We start from the raw sequence: 17915 nt of genomic DNA, 5'->3' as shown, positions 1-17915 counted from the left end.
GGGACGTTAAATGAACACGTGGAGTCAGGGATAAAGCTGGTGTGCTTTGTCGAAGACAGGTTATTTTACCTTTTCACTTTCCCACAGCCCGTTCTAACGTGGGCGGGAGGACACTACCAGTTAGCAAACCCACAGTACCCACAGCCTGACACGTTCCCCATCTCCCAGAGAAAGCATAAGTGGTGCCAGTGCTGCGACCAGAATAGATGTCTTTCCACATTGCCTCCCAAACATCGCGGGGACCAACAGGCCGAGGACCTCAGCAACTCCTCAGAGGGGCCTGAGTGGCTGGGCTTGTGCGATAGTGTTCTGAGAACCCCACACACTTTGCACTTTAGCAAACTGTGAGTCAGTGAAAGCCACTCATTAAGGGATGAGATTGAGATGGGGACGCCACACGGTCGCGTCTTGTAATCGAGGCCTGGCTTGTAAAGCCTCTGGAAACTATACACCCAGCAGACGCGTATAAATATGGTTTCTCTCGGGTGCCTTTTGGTACCACAAGGAAACCATGAGTTTCATGTTCCCTGGCAAGTGTCAGCAGTGCCGTGGCTTTGTTGACATGTCACTGTCATTTCATAGTTTGCAGAACTGCTCTTAGCTATGATATCCACTGTGAAAATCAAAGAGCCTGACGAGGATCTTTGTCTGAAAAAAAGGTAATGAGACCTCTGCCTAGACAAGCATCAACGGCGAGGGGAGGACTTGCCAAAGGTCCTCTTTAGAAAAACATCATTCTCTCTTCCAATCCAGAAGGAAACAGAAGGTATGATCTCAGTGGTATATCCCATACAGCATGACTACAATAATTTTAGGGTGCAAAAGAGTGTAAAATAAACGTCCAGTTTAGATATCTCACTCACACACACACACACACACACACACACACTCACACACACTACAAATCACACAAAGAATACCATGCGTTGAGCAACAGATCTTACAAGAAAGTTGTCGGACCCAACCTAGCTGCAAAAAATACCAAGGTAGTTGAATGTGATTATTTAGAAGGTGAGAGAGGTTCTTCCGAATCACATAGGTCAAAAGGAAAAACTCATGATGCTTCTATCAGGAAAGTTACCCTGCAAGAGTGTATCCTTGTTCACCCAGTAAAAAGAGAGTTGAAATTCAAACCTAGATTCATTTGCCTATAATGCCTGCTCTCTTCAAAAACATAGAGACCTGATGTTTCCAAGACAGATTATGCACAAACACAACCTAGGTTTCTAAGAGGAATTCCTGCGTACCACTACTCTGTTTCCCCGAAAATATGACCTAGCTGGACCGTCAGCTCTAATGCGTCTTTTGGAGCAAAAATTAATGTAAGACCCAGTCTTATTTTACCGTAATATAAGATCGGGTCTTACCTAACATAATATAATATGAGACCAGGTCTTATATTAATTTTTGCTCCAAAAGACACATTAGAGCTGATGGTCCAGCTAGGTCTTATTTTCAGGGAAACACGGTAGGTACAACAAACAGGCTTCACCCTCAGGTGGAGAATTGCCTATGGCATGGAGTCAAAATGATGGAACAGAAAAGCCACTGCAGACCCCTAAATTCCAGTGAGAGGTTTCACCCCAGTAGGGAATAGTATTTTGACAGACACCCTCTTTGAGGAAGGGGGGATAACACAACGCAATGCCATTCTGCCCACCCAGGCACTGAAATTCAAAGCTGTGTCCTCTCTACAACATGGCAGCTCCCTCGAGTGGGTGCTGAGGCTTTGTGCCAGTTGATGAAACCCAACGTCTTCAAGCAATCAGAGCTCATCCAGGGTCCCTGTAATGGGCCCTGGCTGACATGCTTTTCATGTGTTCAAAACGGGTTCCCTTCCTAAACCAGCTTTCAGGAGCCCTTCTTCCATCATGAACCAGAGAAGAAATTTCACTGGCCTCGTCTTTCATCGAAGGGAGGACCAATTCACAGTGAAAGATTAGGAAAGGGTGAGAATGAGGACTTACAGGGAGGTGGTTATTCCCTCCCGTCTTCGCTTGGACGTTTGCAGCAGGTGGGAGTGTTTGACACCCAGGAAAATGAACATGGAAAATCCGAAAGACATTGGGCTATTAATATATCCCACATTGAGTGGGAACCTAAATAAGAACCTGTTCTCCCTGACGTACTCATGGTGCTAAGAGCCTGGCCAGGAAGCTTTGCTGGTTTTTTCAGCAGCGCGGCTAGTTTTTAGCGGAAAACCCCTGGGATGTTCTAAATAGCTACTGCACACTAATATCACCCAAAAGTACACTAAGATGTTTGATGGAAGTTCCCAGCGTGAGGGCAGGGGACATTTACCTCAAGAATCCAGTGAGGGAAAGCCAACGAGTGACTCCCGTTCACGCAGCCGGAATGCTGGAGGTTGCACTTAGAACTGCGAGCCTGCATTCCAGGAGACCATGACAGAGGCAGGAGTGCAGCACAGCTCTAATTGTTTAAATCGTTAACTCACCCATCCACCTGCGTTATCGCTAGAAGGCACCCTGCTGGAAGCCTGCAGCACCATTCCTCACCACTGATGAAATGAGGTCTGCACACTGGGTGCTTATTTACCTACCTCATTTATAAGTTCTTTTGGGTTTTGTCTGCTTCACATTCTCTCTCATCTCTGTCTCTTCCCCCGCTCCCCGCCCCATGTCTGCCTTTCTATCCGAGACGATACCCATTTGATGTGGGAGGGTGTACCTGAGAAGGATATTGTCCATCTCAGCCCTCACTCAAGCAAGCAGATTTTCAATCACCTATAAGCTGAAATTGAAGAGCTCAAGTGTCCCTTAAGACAGGTGTCACCTCTTGGTAAGCACAAAGGACCACGGCTCCCATTACCGTGGCTGGGGGACTTAAATCCTGCCGCTTATGGGCATGCTGCGATAGGCCAGTAAGACAGATTTGCATTTGACACTTGTTATGAATGATGCTAATATAATATTGCATATGCAGATTGCTTTCTCAAGAGAACATTAGCCAAACACGAACACACCTCACAATTTCTTTTCATATGCATTCCACACGAATTATAATTCCACCACTGGCCTAAGGAGATAACAGAATAGCTTTCTCTTCTCTTCCCAGACCCTCACATCCTATTTACTCTCTGCCATGGTCTTTACTGATGTAAACCATAGCAGTGGTGTCCAAAATCATAGGAATTAATTATCCTATGTGAGAGGATTTCTGTAAGAGGCTCTTTCTTCCAGCGCACAAACCTATAGTTGTCTTTCTTCCCCCTACAGTCCTCTTGACCATCATTATCAATGGTGGCTCCACCCATGCAGTTATTGGTAATTTCCCAAAGATATCCATATTTTGGACAGGAGACTCTCAATGTACATTTACACTGTCCTGGATGTTAATTATATCAAGTCAGGGGAAATCGTATGAACACCAATAAGTATTATAATAGGCTTTAAATGTTTTACAGTAGAAAAAACATCTGTAATTCCGATCCATTGTTTCGTAGAATTGCAAAGAAATAAAGGATATTCCACATAATGCATTTCCACATGTGCCTGCGTTTTCACGGTCCCCCTTTCAGTGTATTTTCCTTGGGCTCTATGGATTTACAGTTGTTACCACATAAATCAGAGAAAGCATCTAACACAAAACAAAAACCCTTCAACAATCACATTTGGTTGTGTTTCAGAGGTCGGACCTTTATCCAGTAAATTTCACAGATGTCACATGAAGCCGTCCAGATGTTCATACAAGCAAAACCAATCCTCCTCACTTCTAAATTTGGCTCTCAATAAACCTGGGAAATGACTAAGAATTTGGAGTTATGGCCCTTATAAGAACCAAACTCCCACTGAGATCAAAGCTACATACCACTGCACCAACACTGGGCCCTAAATCACTGCTTTTCAGCACATAGCCTCAAAACCAAATGGGAGACAAACGTCGAGGGAGGGACTTATCACCCCCAAAAGGAGAAGGATGAGCATGCTTGCTCTCCAGAGACACGTGGGCTGTCACCAAGACGGCCACAGTCAGATGCAATGTTTGCAAGGTAGCTGAGCTTGATGTTAAAGGAGAAATCGTCTATGAAATAACTGTATGACTCTCGTGCAAACATGGTGTGTCCCTGATCTGATTTAACTCATGCAATACTGCAAGAAGCAGTAATGCGTTGCATCTGGGTCAAAGGAGAAATCCAAGGAATGTTAACATGGTCCAACAAGTAAGGAATGTGGGAATGGACCAACAAACAGCTGCAGAAGAGCTATGCATGGGGTAGGTGTCCATTGCACTCCCGTGGACGTAATTCATTTGCATTTCCACGGGCAAGAATCATCTACGTTATTATCTGCGTTGTACCTTTTACAGAGTAGGAAATTGGCTCCTAGGAAAAAGACAGCCAATAAGGCAGATAACCCAGAAGTGGGTAATGGAGAAGACACCCAGAAATCTTTTCATTTTGCCCACTGTGAAGTCTTTCTCAATCTTGCTGGCTCGAGTAATGACATTTTCACCTGGAAGTTTCCGAAAATGGACGATGGACATTTTCTTACTGTTGTTTCCCATTCATTCCATCATTCATTCAGCAAATCCTCACCACACAACCAACCATGATGTTAGAGCTGTCCACTTTTAACTGTCCGTACATCAAGCTATGTCTTCTGTAAAGACAGAAGAATGCAATCGTGTGGTTTCGTTTTAGTGTGCTTTCACAGATGTGAATGCAGTGACATACAAGAAAGATTGGCACACTGTGGCAAATGGCCAGGTCCAGCCCAGCACCTGTTTCGGTACAGCCAGTGAGCTAAGAACTATTCTTACGTTTCCCAGTGGTTGAGAAAATGGCGCAATGGCTCAGCAGATGAAAAGTCTATGAAATTCAAATTCCAGTGTCCACAAAAAAAGTTGTATTAGAACACAGCCACAATCCTTCATCCACTGGATGCCAATAGCTTACCAAACACCAGCGGTGACAACCCAAAATATCTACGACCGTAAACAAATGTTCCCTGGGGAGCAAATCACCCCAGGTGAAGAGCCACCAGCCTCCCCACCTTTGCTGGACAAGAAGTCACTCCTCTGTGTTATCCAGGAACTGAATGGGGCTCAAGACCCTTGCGTTGACATGGTGCTGACTTCACTGTGCTGGTATCAGTCCAGGAAAACCGCACAGATTTTCCCAGTGAATGATACATAATCCTGCTAAGCACACTGATACAAAATGGCTTGCGTATTACTTCACGCCCAGAGGTAATGCAGGAATTATGTCCTTTGGGGAGGAAAATATGGAATGTGTGGGTTTCATTCACTCGTCACAAGTATGTGTTGAGCAACTACTCTGTAGCAAACACCATTCTAGGCTCTGAGAACACCTCAGAGAACAGGGAGAACAGAGCTGATGCCCCCACATAGCTGACTTTTGGGTGAAGGAGACGGGTTCTCAGCATATAAAGGAATAAGTATATGACGTCATGTCAGGGTGTGGTATGGGCAATGAAGCTTGTAAATGGCTGGTAGGGTGACCAGGGAAGCAAGGTTAGACAGAGCCAATGTTTTAGTCTGAGTAGGATGGGGGGAGGGGGGACATCCAAAGGCGTAAGGTAGGTAGCAGCATGACTCAGCTGCTATGTTTTAAAGGGTCTTTCAACCAGGCACTTAGGACAAGAGAAGCAGCAGGGAGACCCCACAGGATACCCATGGATTGGTCCAGGTAAGAGGAGAGGGCACACTGGACAAGATGGGGGGGTACAGTTAGATGGGAAGAAGACATCACATGCTGGAGGGCTACACATGCTTCAAGAATCTCTAAAGAAATACAAATTCTATTTATCCATAAAGGTATCCAGTGATGTGCATATCCAAAGGAGATCAATTTTGTTTAACATGTAAGATTCCTTCCCAAGGATTCAGACTAAAGACAAACCTTAAATTTATGTCAGCTTCGTAATATATTCGTAATATAGTCAAGCTTCTGTTGTAGTTAGCTGTGGCTTATTGACTCCTTCTCCCTTTCAGGCAAAAGGAATTGATTTCTTTTCTTGTAAAAGTCAGTCTCCCGTGTCAGCCTTGATCGTTCAGTTACAAAAATATGGTTTAACAACGCGCAATCCGTTGCGCTGCAATTTTCTTAAATTAGGATATTTTCATAGTAGTTCAAATGAACTACTTTCAAGTGTGTACATTTCTAGTGTGCGTAAAAAGAATTAATTTCTTGATAGGATAAGAAGAAAAGGGGTGCATAAATGACAAATAATACTGATACAACAAATTATCATGTGCGTAATACCCAAGTAATACAAAACAGGACAAAAGCACACTTATGAAATTTAGTTAGCTTCGTGGCAAATATATAAATATATGTATATATATAGTGTATATTATAATATATGTAATATATATGTAATAATATAAGTAATATATATTATAATACACACGTGAGTGTGTGTATTTTTTTTTCCTGCAATGATGATATAAACAAATTACCCAAAACTCCACTTGAAGAACAATTATAGCAGCCCCTACCTTATCCACATGGGAAACATTCCAGGATGCCTGAAACCATGGATAGTACTGAACCTTGAATATACTGTCTTTTTTACAGCTACTAAGTGACCATAGGTGTGTAGGGTGTAGAGAATGGATACTTGGGACAAACAGATGAGTCATATCCCAGGTGGGACACACCAGGACAGTCCAAGATTTTACCACATCACTCTGAATGGCACACAGTCTAAAACTTAATGAATTGTTTACTTCTGGAATTTCCTATGTAATATTTTCAGACAAAGGTGGACGGCAGGTTATTGAAACTGTGGATAAGGGAGGACGACAATAATAGATACCAGAAAATGTCTTATTGGAGTAAATGCTTATGATATTTATATAAAAAGAGTGAAAGGATCATAAACCAGACATTTCATTTCTGCTCAGGGTCTAGAGAGTGAGAACTAAGCAAGCTTATTTTCACCACATTATTTCACATTCACATAACAATTCTGTTCCATTTTTAATAATATTCATGTGTATTAAGTGACACAGTGCATGCATGAATGTGGTAATTTTTCATTATAATAAAAGTTTTAGGTTTAGGAATATTATTCTACATATACTTTGAGATACTGAGCTTGACAGACCTTTCAAAGTAATAACATTCTTTATGAGTACAGTATTTTAGTGTTATTGTGTATTGCTCTGATGAAATTTTGGTTATAAAATAAAGAAATGCTTCAATTTTAGGTCTAATAGTAATAGCCATGAAATAAATCCCATCAAATGCTATGATGGTTCCAAAGTTGCTCTAATATCTTTAGCAGGTTTAACCTTCACTCATTTATATAATCTGAATGTAAAACCTACATCTAGACTGGAGCTAAAGTGCTGTCACATTGTGATGTTTTGGGACTGAGGTAAGAAACGTATGCTATTGAACATATAAATGAGTATAATGACAACTTTACAACATGTGTATGCAACATGAAATACCCCAAAATGGAAAAGAGACTATTTGCTTAAAGGATGAAATTATTTGACCAGTAATTCCTACACATAAACAAACTACATAAAAAAAAACACAGGTAAGTAGGATGTATTAAATCTTCTGGTCTAACTGGAAGATGTTTTCTCCTTAAACTTGTATTTCTGATTTAAAAAAATTACAAACTAAGACAGAAATAAGGTAGTAGACACAAATATTGATACATGTACCATATTTTACGGTGTATAATGCACACTTTTTTGCCCAAATTTGTGAGGGAAAAATAAGGATGCTCATTATACAGGGGTAGTACTAATTCCATATCTATATAAAGTGTTTTTAATTCTTTTATTTATGCTTATGCATTAAAAGTGTAACTCCGGAAATCAATAACGATATCCGTATGCAAGATAATACTCTGAATGGAATATGACAATTGCTTTTATTGAACTTACAACGAACTTGCAACTAGGAAGAGTACTTGGCCTTCTAGGATGTGTAAATAAATGTGTCCCTGGTACATAAATGTGTCCCCGGCACATAAAATGTCTTGTACCTTGTATCTGTTCTTCTGTTTTGTAATTATTTGTTCCATACAATTTCTTATACCATAATATGTTTTCAAAAAATACTAAAATTTCTTTGTAATACAAAAAACAAGTACCAAATGTAAACAAATAAAATTTTGAATTAAAATATTAAAACAAAAGATTTTTTTCCCCCTAAAGTTTGGGCCAAAAATGTGGGTGTGCATTATACACAGCAAAATACAGTATCTTGATTGCCGTGATTTCTACAACGACTGATTATACACATGTGATAAAACCTCATAGAACTATGTACATCTTACCAATATCAATTGGTATTGCTTTTCATATTGTTCTACAAACACATAACGTGTAACTACTGGTGGAACTGGGTATGAAGAGTACATGCTATTTCTCTGCACTACCTTTCCAGCTTCTTGTACCTCTATATTTACTCCCAAATCCCAATTTTTTTATTTTTTTAATACAGGATTGATGTGGTCATAAGAAACGTACCTTAGAACACTGCTTGTGATTCTGGCACCAAACCATGGAACCATTGTTCTGCAAAAAGAAAAATAAATATTGACTCATGAAATAAGTTTCGAACTGAAAAGTACACACACGTGTATGTCAATATAATTTTTAAATATTTGCGTTAACAAAAGCCCAATGATGCCTTCCTGATAGGTGTCTCTCTTCCTAAGATAAAACATGTAAGTCCAGCTTCGTCCTTCACTTCATGATATAAATAGACAGACATATAAAATCAAAAGATTTCGAGTTGTCTAAAAGGAAAAGTGAGCCAAGGTGTGCTGAGCAATGGAATATTGGCCATTAGGGAAAACAAACACGTAGACCTTTCTTTCAGAGTAAGTGGTTTTAGTAAATTTACAAGTTGGGCACCCTGCAGGCTGGTCCCAACCAATTCACAGTAATAAGAGTTTGAGTGTGGGAATCAGATCTCACATGTAAAGCCTTCTCTTGACCTTTTACAAGGATGAGGGACGAACTACCCCTGTGCCTCAGTTATCTATCTGTAAAGCAAATCGACAATATCTCACGTGTGAGGTCACTGCAATGACTAAATGAAGTAATATTCATAAACCACTCAGCATGACTTGATCTTCACTCAATAGAAAACAAATATAAAGACTATGAAATCTTACCCCTAACATTTGAATTTTTGCCTAGAAATTTCTCGTTCTACCTGACTAAGATTTGGGTCCCTTTTTTTTATCTCTGGTTGCGATATTTTAAGTCAGATTGTGCTAGGCTGTTGGTAGAGGAAGAAGAAACCATGCCCCAATAATGAAGATGCTGTGAATTCCAGGTCTTTGAAGTTCAGGTCGGGTATGAGATAAAATAGTCGGTTTCTTGCTTGAACCTCTAACCTTTTAATTTTAAGAAAGTCAGTATGGATAGACTATTATTGCGTGTGCAGTTAAGAGGAAAAAAATCACACCGATAACATAGCTTTTAAAAATATTTTATACAAGTTTATTGAGATGCATAATTCACATAAAAATCACTGATGGAAAGTATACAATTCAATGGTTTTTAGTATGTCCACAAGAGTATGCAACGATCCATCACTCATTTTGAATATTTTCATCAACCCAGATAGAAACCCGTACCTATTTAGTAGTCACACCCCAATCTGTCCTCTTTCCCCAGCCCCTGGCCACCACTAATCTACTTTCTTTCTCTATAGATTGTCCTACTTTGGACATTTCGTGTAAATGGAGCCATTCAATATGTGGTCTTCTGTGTCTGGCTTCTCTCATTTCATCATATTTTACACTACGCTAAATGGTACAATAGTTTTGCTTCATCGATGGTGTCACATATATCAAAATGTCCTTCTTTTTGATTGTCACATTCTACTGTATGGACAGGCCACATGTTTGTCTTCCTCTCCCAGTAACGTACCTGAACACATCCCATTCCCAATAATACAGGATTAATAACACATAATCATATAGGATCTTAATAACGTAGGATTCCCAAAACCACCGGATAGATTGCAACTGTATAGGATGGGGGATTTTCCTCTTCTGTGCGAAGGTTAGTAGGCTAAAAGGTCTCAGTTCCGATGTGAGGCTTTCACTATGAAAAGCTCTCTGCCCTATGTCTCTAATGGCCCTTTGTGGCCTCAACTCCCCCAAACTGCCATCCATCCCTCTGAGTTTAGTTCATCTGGTACCACCCTCCCCATCCCCCTACAGAGTCCCATGCAGCCTTACTGAGCCCTCAGCGCTCCTACAGAGCAGTGTTCTTGGGTCAGACCAGCGAGGAGTGGAGCTGGAGGAGTCCAGGAACAGCCTGGGACAAGATTCAGGCTGCTTTCTGGCAGGGTTTGCGGCGGAGAAATAATTAGATTGAGTATCAGCCAAAGCTGGACAAATAGTGGACACAGTTCAGTTACTGGAAATGAAGCGTTGGTAGAAAGGGCACAAGAAAGAGAGCATTATGTACAGATTGACGTTCCATAAAAGGAGCCGTTGGTTTGGAAACCCACGGAGAGTTCACAGGGGGGTGACGCAGGCTGAGGTGTGGTTGTAAACAGGGTGATAACGGCAGAAAGCGGGGGCCAGACACTGCAGAGCGCATTATGGAAAAGCTGAGAGCAGGGCCCAGGCCACTTTGGAGAACTTCCCAAGCGAGAGCCCCCTTCATCATCTTTTCCAGAAAGGGTCTTTCCTGTGTGCCCTGGGCATGATGTCTCCTGCTGGGACATCCTAGAACCACATCTGTCAGAGCGCCTCCTGGCCCTGACTTCAGCGCTCCGAGCTCACGACCCAGCGATGGAAAGCAGTGAGGAACCTCCTAAAGAGACTCAGGGCTGAAGAAAATGGGCTCCAACCTTGGAGACTGGGTCACGTGACCTTGGAGGGTCCCCGTCTGAGGATCTGCAGCCTCCTGGAGTCCAGTCAGAAGGTCCTATACTTGCTCTGGAAACCTCGCCATTGGACCAGCTTCCATCTCCTTCCCTCCCAGGCCTTTCTTTTCCTGGGCAGATGGGCAGGACCTCTGCAGGAGAGAAGGGAGCCCTTAGCTGCCACTGCAGGTGTGGTAGTGCTCTTAGGAGATGAATGATACTCTCCTCCGCCATGGGAGACCTTTCCTTTGATCTAAGTCTTCGCCCCCAAACTACAGCGTGGTCCAGGAAACAGGGAGGGCTTCCTGGTTTCGCTTTGCTTGAATGTTTGACACTTAGCAACCAGACGAGCTCCTGGTTCTCTCCAAGATGAGATCCATCAAAGGCCACACAAAGATGACTGGGGTTGCAAAAGTAGGCAGGGCCACTGCTGCCTGCCCCAAACTAGTGGTTGACAAAGATATTACTAATGGGGTAATAGCCTCTGAAGTGGTTATCATCAAAAATGTCATTATTATATTCTCGACCACATCTATACAGCAGGCACCCGCTTTGGTGCCTGATATATTCAACCCCTACCATGGAGCAAGCTTCATTTATTTACCCATGTCACACGTAAGAGACTGGAGGTCGACATATCCAACTAAAACATTCACCGTCATGAAGTCAATGGTGAAACTCAACTGTAAAAACAGTTAACCAGAGGGTGAGCTTCCAGCTCTCTCTCGGCTTTGAAGGAATTCTCGGATCGATAACCTTGGAAGGAGAGGTAAGTAGGGGTCCGACCGTCCTGCATATCTTAAGTTCAGGCAACAGGATATCACACTGATGGGTTGGGCGGAGGAGAGGAGAGATTCGGTAAATAGGTCGAAATCAGATTATAGTGGATTTTGACTTATCATTGGAAATAAGCTTCTTTTTTTATTTAGTAAATATTAGAAGGGTAAAAACAGAAAGAAAGAAACAGGATTAGAGCTGTGAGGAGTTCTGCGCAGAGCACCCCTTCCTTAGTTCCCTCTTGTTCCCTTTGATTGCAGGTAAAATGGTCAAACCTCAACAACCAAAACACAAACAATTCCGGAGACAATTGCCTCCAGGGGCTCTTTGAAGGCAAACTCCACTGCCTGGCTCGCGGGAAACAGTATTCCTTCTCACCAGCTCCAATGCGACCAAAATAAGAAGGAAACTTGTAGCCGCCGCTCCCAGTTGATAAAGCCATTCACATTGCGGAGAGGTTGGGAATTAATACCAGCGCATCTCCTCAACCAAAGCATTTTCATTTTAAGCAACATTTTCCACTAATCGTAAAACAAAAAGCTCTGTCATTAGAAAGAAATACTTGGAGGTAATAGCAAGCAAGCATGAAAGATTATTATGATTGAATTTTTTTTTTTTTTTTTTTTTTTTTTTTTACTGAAGACAGCACATCACAGGATATTTGGAAAGATTAAAAAGATAATCCATGTAAAGTATTTAGCAAAAAAATACAGTTAGATGTCAGTAAAAAAGATTATGGCTGTTACTTTGCTGGTTTGCCATTATTATTGTTTTTAGGAATGAAGACTAATGCTGGATTTAAAATCTCCCAGCTCTTATGCAAAAGCTCATTCTGCACTAACCGGTTTGATCTGATGTGTGAGGCCCACAAAGGGCCATCTTTTTTTTTCTCCCTGGGTGGCAGCAGTCTTTCCATGTTTGCCAATATGACAAGTGGGCAATGGCGATATTTTTGCTTAATTTCCTTCCATTGGCCATTGAATCTCCTTTAAGGGGAACTGTGTGTGCATGGTGAAATGCACACACAGTTCCCCTTTTCTATTCTGGATTGTATATCCTTTCTTATTGCATCATTTGTCTTTCTAATTTATTCATGAAGTTTTCCAGGCAGAAATTTTCTACATACACACACACACACACAAAAAAAAAAAACCCACCACATATACATTTCCCCCAAAAAGCATCTCTATTTGCCTTTTGGGTTTGAGGTTTCCTGTTTTTCTCAAAACAATCTCCCCTCAACCCGTTAAGCTTTTGCAGCTACCCTCTACTTTTGCCTCAATCAATCAGCATTGGCCCTACGATTTATCTCTACAAAGAACTTCTAAGAACCTCACCTAAGGGCATGGAGACTGTGGGTAAAGCCCCAATTAACTCGGCCTGTGTTTAGGCCAGGTGTGCGAGTGCACTGCACCATCCACCTAGGCTGCTTACCTGGAATGCTCTCTGAACAGGTGAGCAGTGGAAAAATACAAGAATCCAGTACATTTCAACATCCCGCCCTGGGGGGAGTTCTTAGATCACAATAGCCTTCACCAGGTAAGCCACTTGACAACGAAAATAAAATACTGTATTTGCAGTAAAGTTTTCTGCTGGCTTGACGCCAGCAAAATGAAGAGTGAGAGTACATTAGGCAAGAAAGACGTTCGTGTCTCGAATCATCACCGTGACCTCCTGGAAGGATCAGACAGCGGGAGTTTTGTAAGTATATAAAGATTACTTCCTGTATTTTATTGGTTTTATTAGATCAAACATGAGTGCTAGCCAACCCAACTTTCAAACAGTTTATATAAGGGCAATCCTCTGCCCCCAGATATTATTTCTATGACATTTTCAAAGTTTCTCCATTTCTAGCCTTTTGATTTCTTTTTCTTAAAAGAAAATAAAACTTCAAACGCTTCAAGGAAAGACAACACTTCATTCACTCCAAGACAACCCACAAGAGAGGATAAAGATAAATGAAAACTAGTTATCTATATATAACCATTTGAAAAGAGAAGAGAGCATTCTAACAGAGCCCAAACTTTTTTAAATATCACCAGGTTTGTGAATTCCACCAGCTGTGGAATAGTCACGAGGACTCATCAATTTGCAGTTTCGAAAATAGGTCAAACTGTTGTCCTTCAGCACGTCAGAACATTTACAACTGAAAGGATCCCCCCAAACCCACGATAGACAGAACCTTTCCCAACCCTGTGAAACTACAATTAGCTGTTACTCTCAATGGACAATTTTGTTAAACATGTTTTTTTTAAATTTAGGAATTTAGAAACCTCGAATATTTTCCTATCATTTTGGAACCCTGGAATAACATACTTGGTTTCATTTAGAACTTGAAAGGTGTTCTTTGCTAGTGTCAATACCCTCAGAAGTTTCTCATGAATGCGACAGAAGCAAAAAGAGGCAGTCAGGACTTGAAAATTCAGAGCAGGCATTTCCATGGCTTCAAATTTTTTTATTTTTTTGTTTTTAAATCTTTGCTAGGGATCGTCTCCACCGTATCCTTCATTCAAAATATTTCTCGGAAACCTTAAATGCATGCTACCAAGTGAGAGAAGCCGATCTGAAAAGGCTACGTACTGTAGAATTCCAACTCTGTGACATTCTGGAAAAAGCAAAACTATGGAGAGAGTAAAAAGATCAGGGGTTCAGGGGTGGGGGTGGGGTACGATGAACAGGCAGAGCTCAGAGGATGTTTAGGGCAGCGAAATGAATCTCTGTGACACTGTAATAGTAGAGAACATATCATGCCACATGTGTCCAAACCCACAGAACATACACCACCTAGAGCAACCCTAACGTAAACGAGGGACTTCGGGTGACAGTGACGTGCCAATGTAGGTTCCTCAGTGGTAACCAATGTGCCATCTGGTGGGGCATACTGACAGTGGGGGAGGCTGTGCACATGTGAGGGGCAGGAGTCCACGGGAAATCTCTGTAGCTTCCTCTCCATTTTGCTGTGAACCTAAAACTGCTCTGAAACAGAGTCTAAAGGAAAAATAGCGGTATGTATATACTTTTTGTTCATAAGTAAGATTTCTTTCCAATGGTATGAGTCATCTTCGTAAGTAAGTAAATGGTCTTTCCATTCCTCCCACTCCCCCCCCTCCACACACACACACAAATCCCTCTGGATTCTACAAATATCTCACACTGAACTGAATTCTACAGGAAAACAATATGGGCCCATGGAGATATAAGTCTCCCACCAAACGCAGGCCGCGGCCACACCTCCTTTCCTTCATTGGTAACGCCTAGCTGCTTATTGGGACAAAGGACTGTGCAACTGCCACCCTTCCACCCAGCTCAGCTTCCATGCGTCTTTCAAGACATTGCAAATGCCTCTTCCTCCAGGAAGCCTTCCCGGATCCCCACACCCTGCCTGTAACTGGTACCCCGAGTAGCTCCCTGCACTTCACTTCCAAAGCATTCTACCACAGTTTATAACAGACAATGCACATGTGTTGTTTTTAATTCATGGTCATCTGTCCCCCAGCCTGTGACTACCCTGAATACACCTCATCCTTCGCTCACCGTTGGCTCACTGATGACCTTACCACACAGTAGTGATTGAAAAAAACTCCATGAATGGAACAAGGGGTCAGAGAAGGAATTTAAACTTGAATCAGTAGGTCATGAGGAGCTGAAAGGAAGGCAATAAACAGCCTGAGTTGAACACATTTTTCATCTTTGCTGGTTGGAACTTTTAGGAAGTTTGGTTCAGTATCTTGTTTCCTGTGGAGTAACTGTCCAAGAGATTGGGCATGACGATATCAAAGATTGAACCAAAACTTGCATTCACAACGACATACAAATTATTTAAGAAATAAGCACGCTAATCATCTTTTTATAGATGCATATAATTTAAGTCGTCTTAAGAAAATTTATAGGACCGCATGTGCCAGACAGTGCCATCTGGGAGAAAACACTGTGTCTTACCATGAGTTTTGACATGGACTAATCTAATGCATTCTATCTGTGGGAGAGCATGAGATGACGACAGAATTTTTGCTACTTGCTATCCCCATTAGAATGGTGGGACCCACCACAGAACCTGATACGTATTCTCTAAACCATATCTGGTATTACAATGTCTATTATCAGGAGAAAATTCTAGTGAGTCGTGCCGTCTCCACAAAATTCACATCAAACCCTAGAAGGTTTCAAGACAACAAATGACTGTGTAATAAATAACTGTCCTGTCAAATAAAGAGATGTCTGTGTAAGTTTCATTCTCTTCGTGGCGGGGACAAGAACACGTGTAGATGGAGGCTGACAGTGAAAGCAGGCATGCTCTGACACCAGTTCCCTTGCAAACGGTCTGTGAATTCTCGCAACTGCAGGAACCGTCCACCAATCGCCACACCTACTGTTCTAGAAAGGAAACAGATGCTGATGGAGAAAGGTGACAACTCTAGCAGGACATGGCTGAGGGGTCCACTGTGCACCAACCCATGCTTCCAAGCTCCTAGGTTGTCTCCGAGGCAGGTAATTATAATTGGCCACACCTACTTGTTTCCATCCCTTCCTTTTGAAGCTTTCCTGCCTTTCACTTTAATCATTTGTTGGCATCTGAGTGACGGTGGCAAAAACACCCCTGGAGGAGGAGAAAAGCAGCAGCAGCAGGGGAGGAAGTGGAAGGAGTAGGGAAGAGAGATGGAAAGGGTCCCTAAAGGTCTGGGGTCTCTGGGTATAACCACAAGACTTAAAGACTCCTTTAAAGTTTGAAATAAAAGTACAGTTTGTGTTTGCTGTCACGAGACCAAGGCAAACCTCCTGCCCTGTTGAAGATTATTACAGCCCAACCACACAAAACGTCATGGGCATCAGGACTGCCACCAGCTGCTTTGGGGGAATCTCAGGGATTCCCCTTGGTGGCTGTCTGAATGGAGAGATGGCAGTTTCTGACACCAGGACACTGGACTTAGTTGTGAAGCTGTGGCTCAGTCGTCAGAGCAACTGCCAGTCCTGTTCAACCTGGGATATGGGGTCTCCAGAAAAGTCTGAGTTTCCGAACTACACCCACAATCCATGGTAATTAGAGACAAAGCACAGAAAGAAAGTTTGGTGGGAATGCGAAGGCCGCTAAGTTTTGGCAACCAGATTAGTGACTAGGATCCACTTCTCTGGACCCAGGACATGTCCTTTCAACAGCCCTAGGCAAAATCCTGAGATGGAACACCTCATTGAGACACGGAATCTGTTGCTGAAGTGGGGGTACATCTTACCCCCAAGTGTGATAGATGCAACACAATCATTGGTAGCCAGGCAGCAGACATGACAGGGACATCCACATTTCTCACACGTGACCTTGGCCACAGCAGGGCACGCTACCGCCATTTCAGCTGAGCTGTGTGCACTGCTGGTTCTACACGTGTTGTGTTTAACTGCCATTGAAAACATGCTCCCAATAATTAGACTGCGATTTGGCATTGAAAGGAAAAACTATCGTGAGCATAGATTTGCAAAGAATAAAGAGACGGGCAAATATTCACTGGAGGAAAGACAGAACTTTTGTATTTTCTTGCAACAAACAACCAATACCTTATAGGATTGAAGCAAGGAAGATGCCAGGAACGGATGGAGCCGTGCTACACATTATGACTGATGTGGGGACGAAAGCATTCATCATCTCACACAGAAACGCAAGTGAAGGCAGAAGAAATCATCAAACCTCCTGGAGCAGATGAAAGGTGGTACAGAGCAACATGATACGGGTGTGACCAAACGATGCTTCCAGAAAGACCATCATAGGGCCATGCATCCTAATTTTATTTTTCAAAAAATTTCTCGAGGTTGCAAAAAGTGGACAGCTCATTAGAGTCACCTGAAGGTCTCATAAATTTATGTTGGCACTCCACAAATCCCCTTTCTTCTCCATATCGACATATCTGGTAATTACTCCTTAGAGGTCCACCCTGGCTTTACCAAATCTGCATGACGAGTGAACTCATTCTGAGTGACCTGTTAAACTGCAAAGACTTTCTAGAAAGGGGTTTGCAGTGACACGAAGCCTCAGGCTGTAAGCGGTGGACAGATGGAGGTCTGCCCACATCACAAACCCCTAAGGTAAACCCAGTACCAATTTCATTGACGTCTACATGGAATGTGCACATAGACTTCCTACTCACGGTAAGCTGGGGTGAAAAGAGCTTGTGCCCTTCGTTTTCCCCAAAGAAATCAGAACCGAGGTAATTTTGCGAAAAATGTTGTTACTGGGGGAGGATGTTTAAAGAGTGAACATGTGGGTTATCGGCTGAAGGAAGGTGAGAATTGGGGCATCGTGGGCTTGCAACGA

General features: G+C 42.3%; 1 protein-coding gene across 6 annotated transcripts in view; it reads right to left on the bottom strand.

The window, feature by feature from the left end:
- Positions 1-17915, bottom strand: part of ANOS1 (anosmin 1) — a 518012-nt gene that overhangs the window by 114797 nt on the left and 385300 nt on the right. For all 6 annotated transcript variants that reach the window (XM_081042142.1, XM_081042144.1, XM_081042141.1 and 3 more), the window contains one exon: positions 8476-8523. In XM_081042142.1, the coding sequence (XP_080898268.1) occupies positions 8476-8523 (48 nt within the window). The remainder of the gene's footprint in view (positions 1-8475; positions 8524-17915) is intronic.

Source organism: Rhinolophus hipposideros, assembly GCF_964194185.1.
Source record: "Rhinolophus hipposideros genome assembly, chromosome: X".
NCBI lineage: Eukaryota > Metazoa > Chordata > Mammalia > Chiroptera > Rhinolophidae > Rhinolophus > Rhinolophus hipposideros.
The sequence above is the reverse complement of the archived record's forward strand: the minus strand, read 5'-3'. Positions and strand labels throughout refer to the sequence as shown.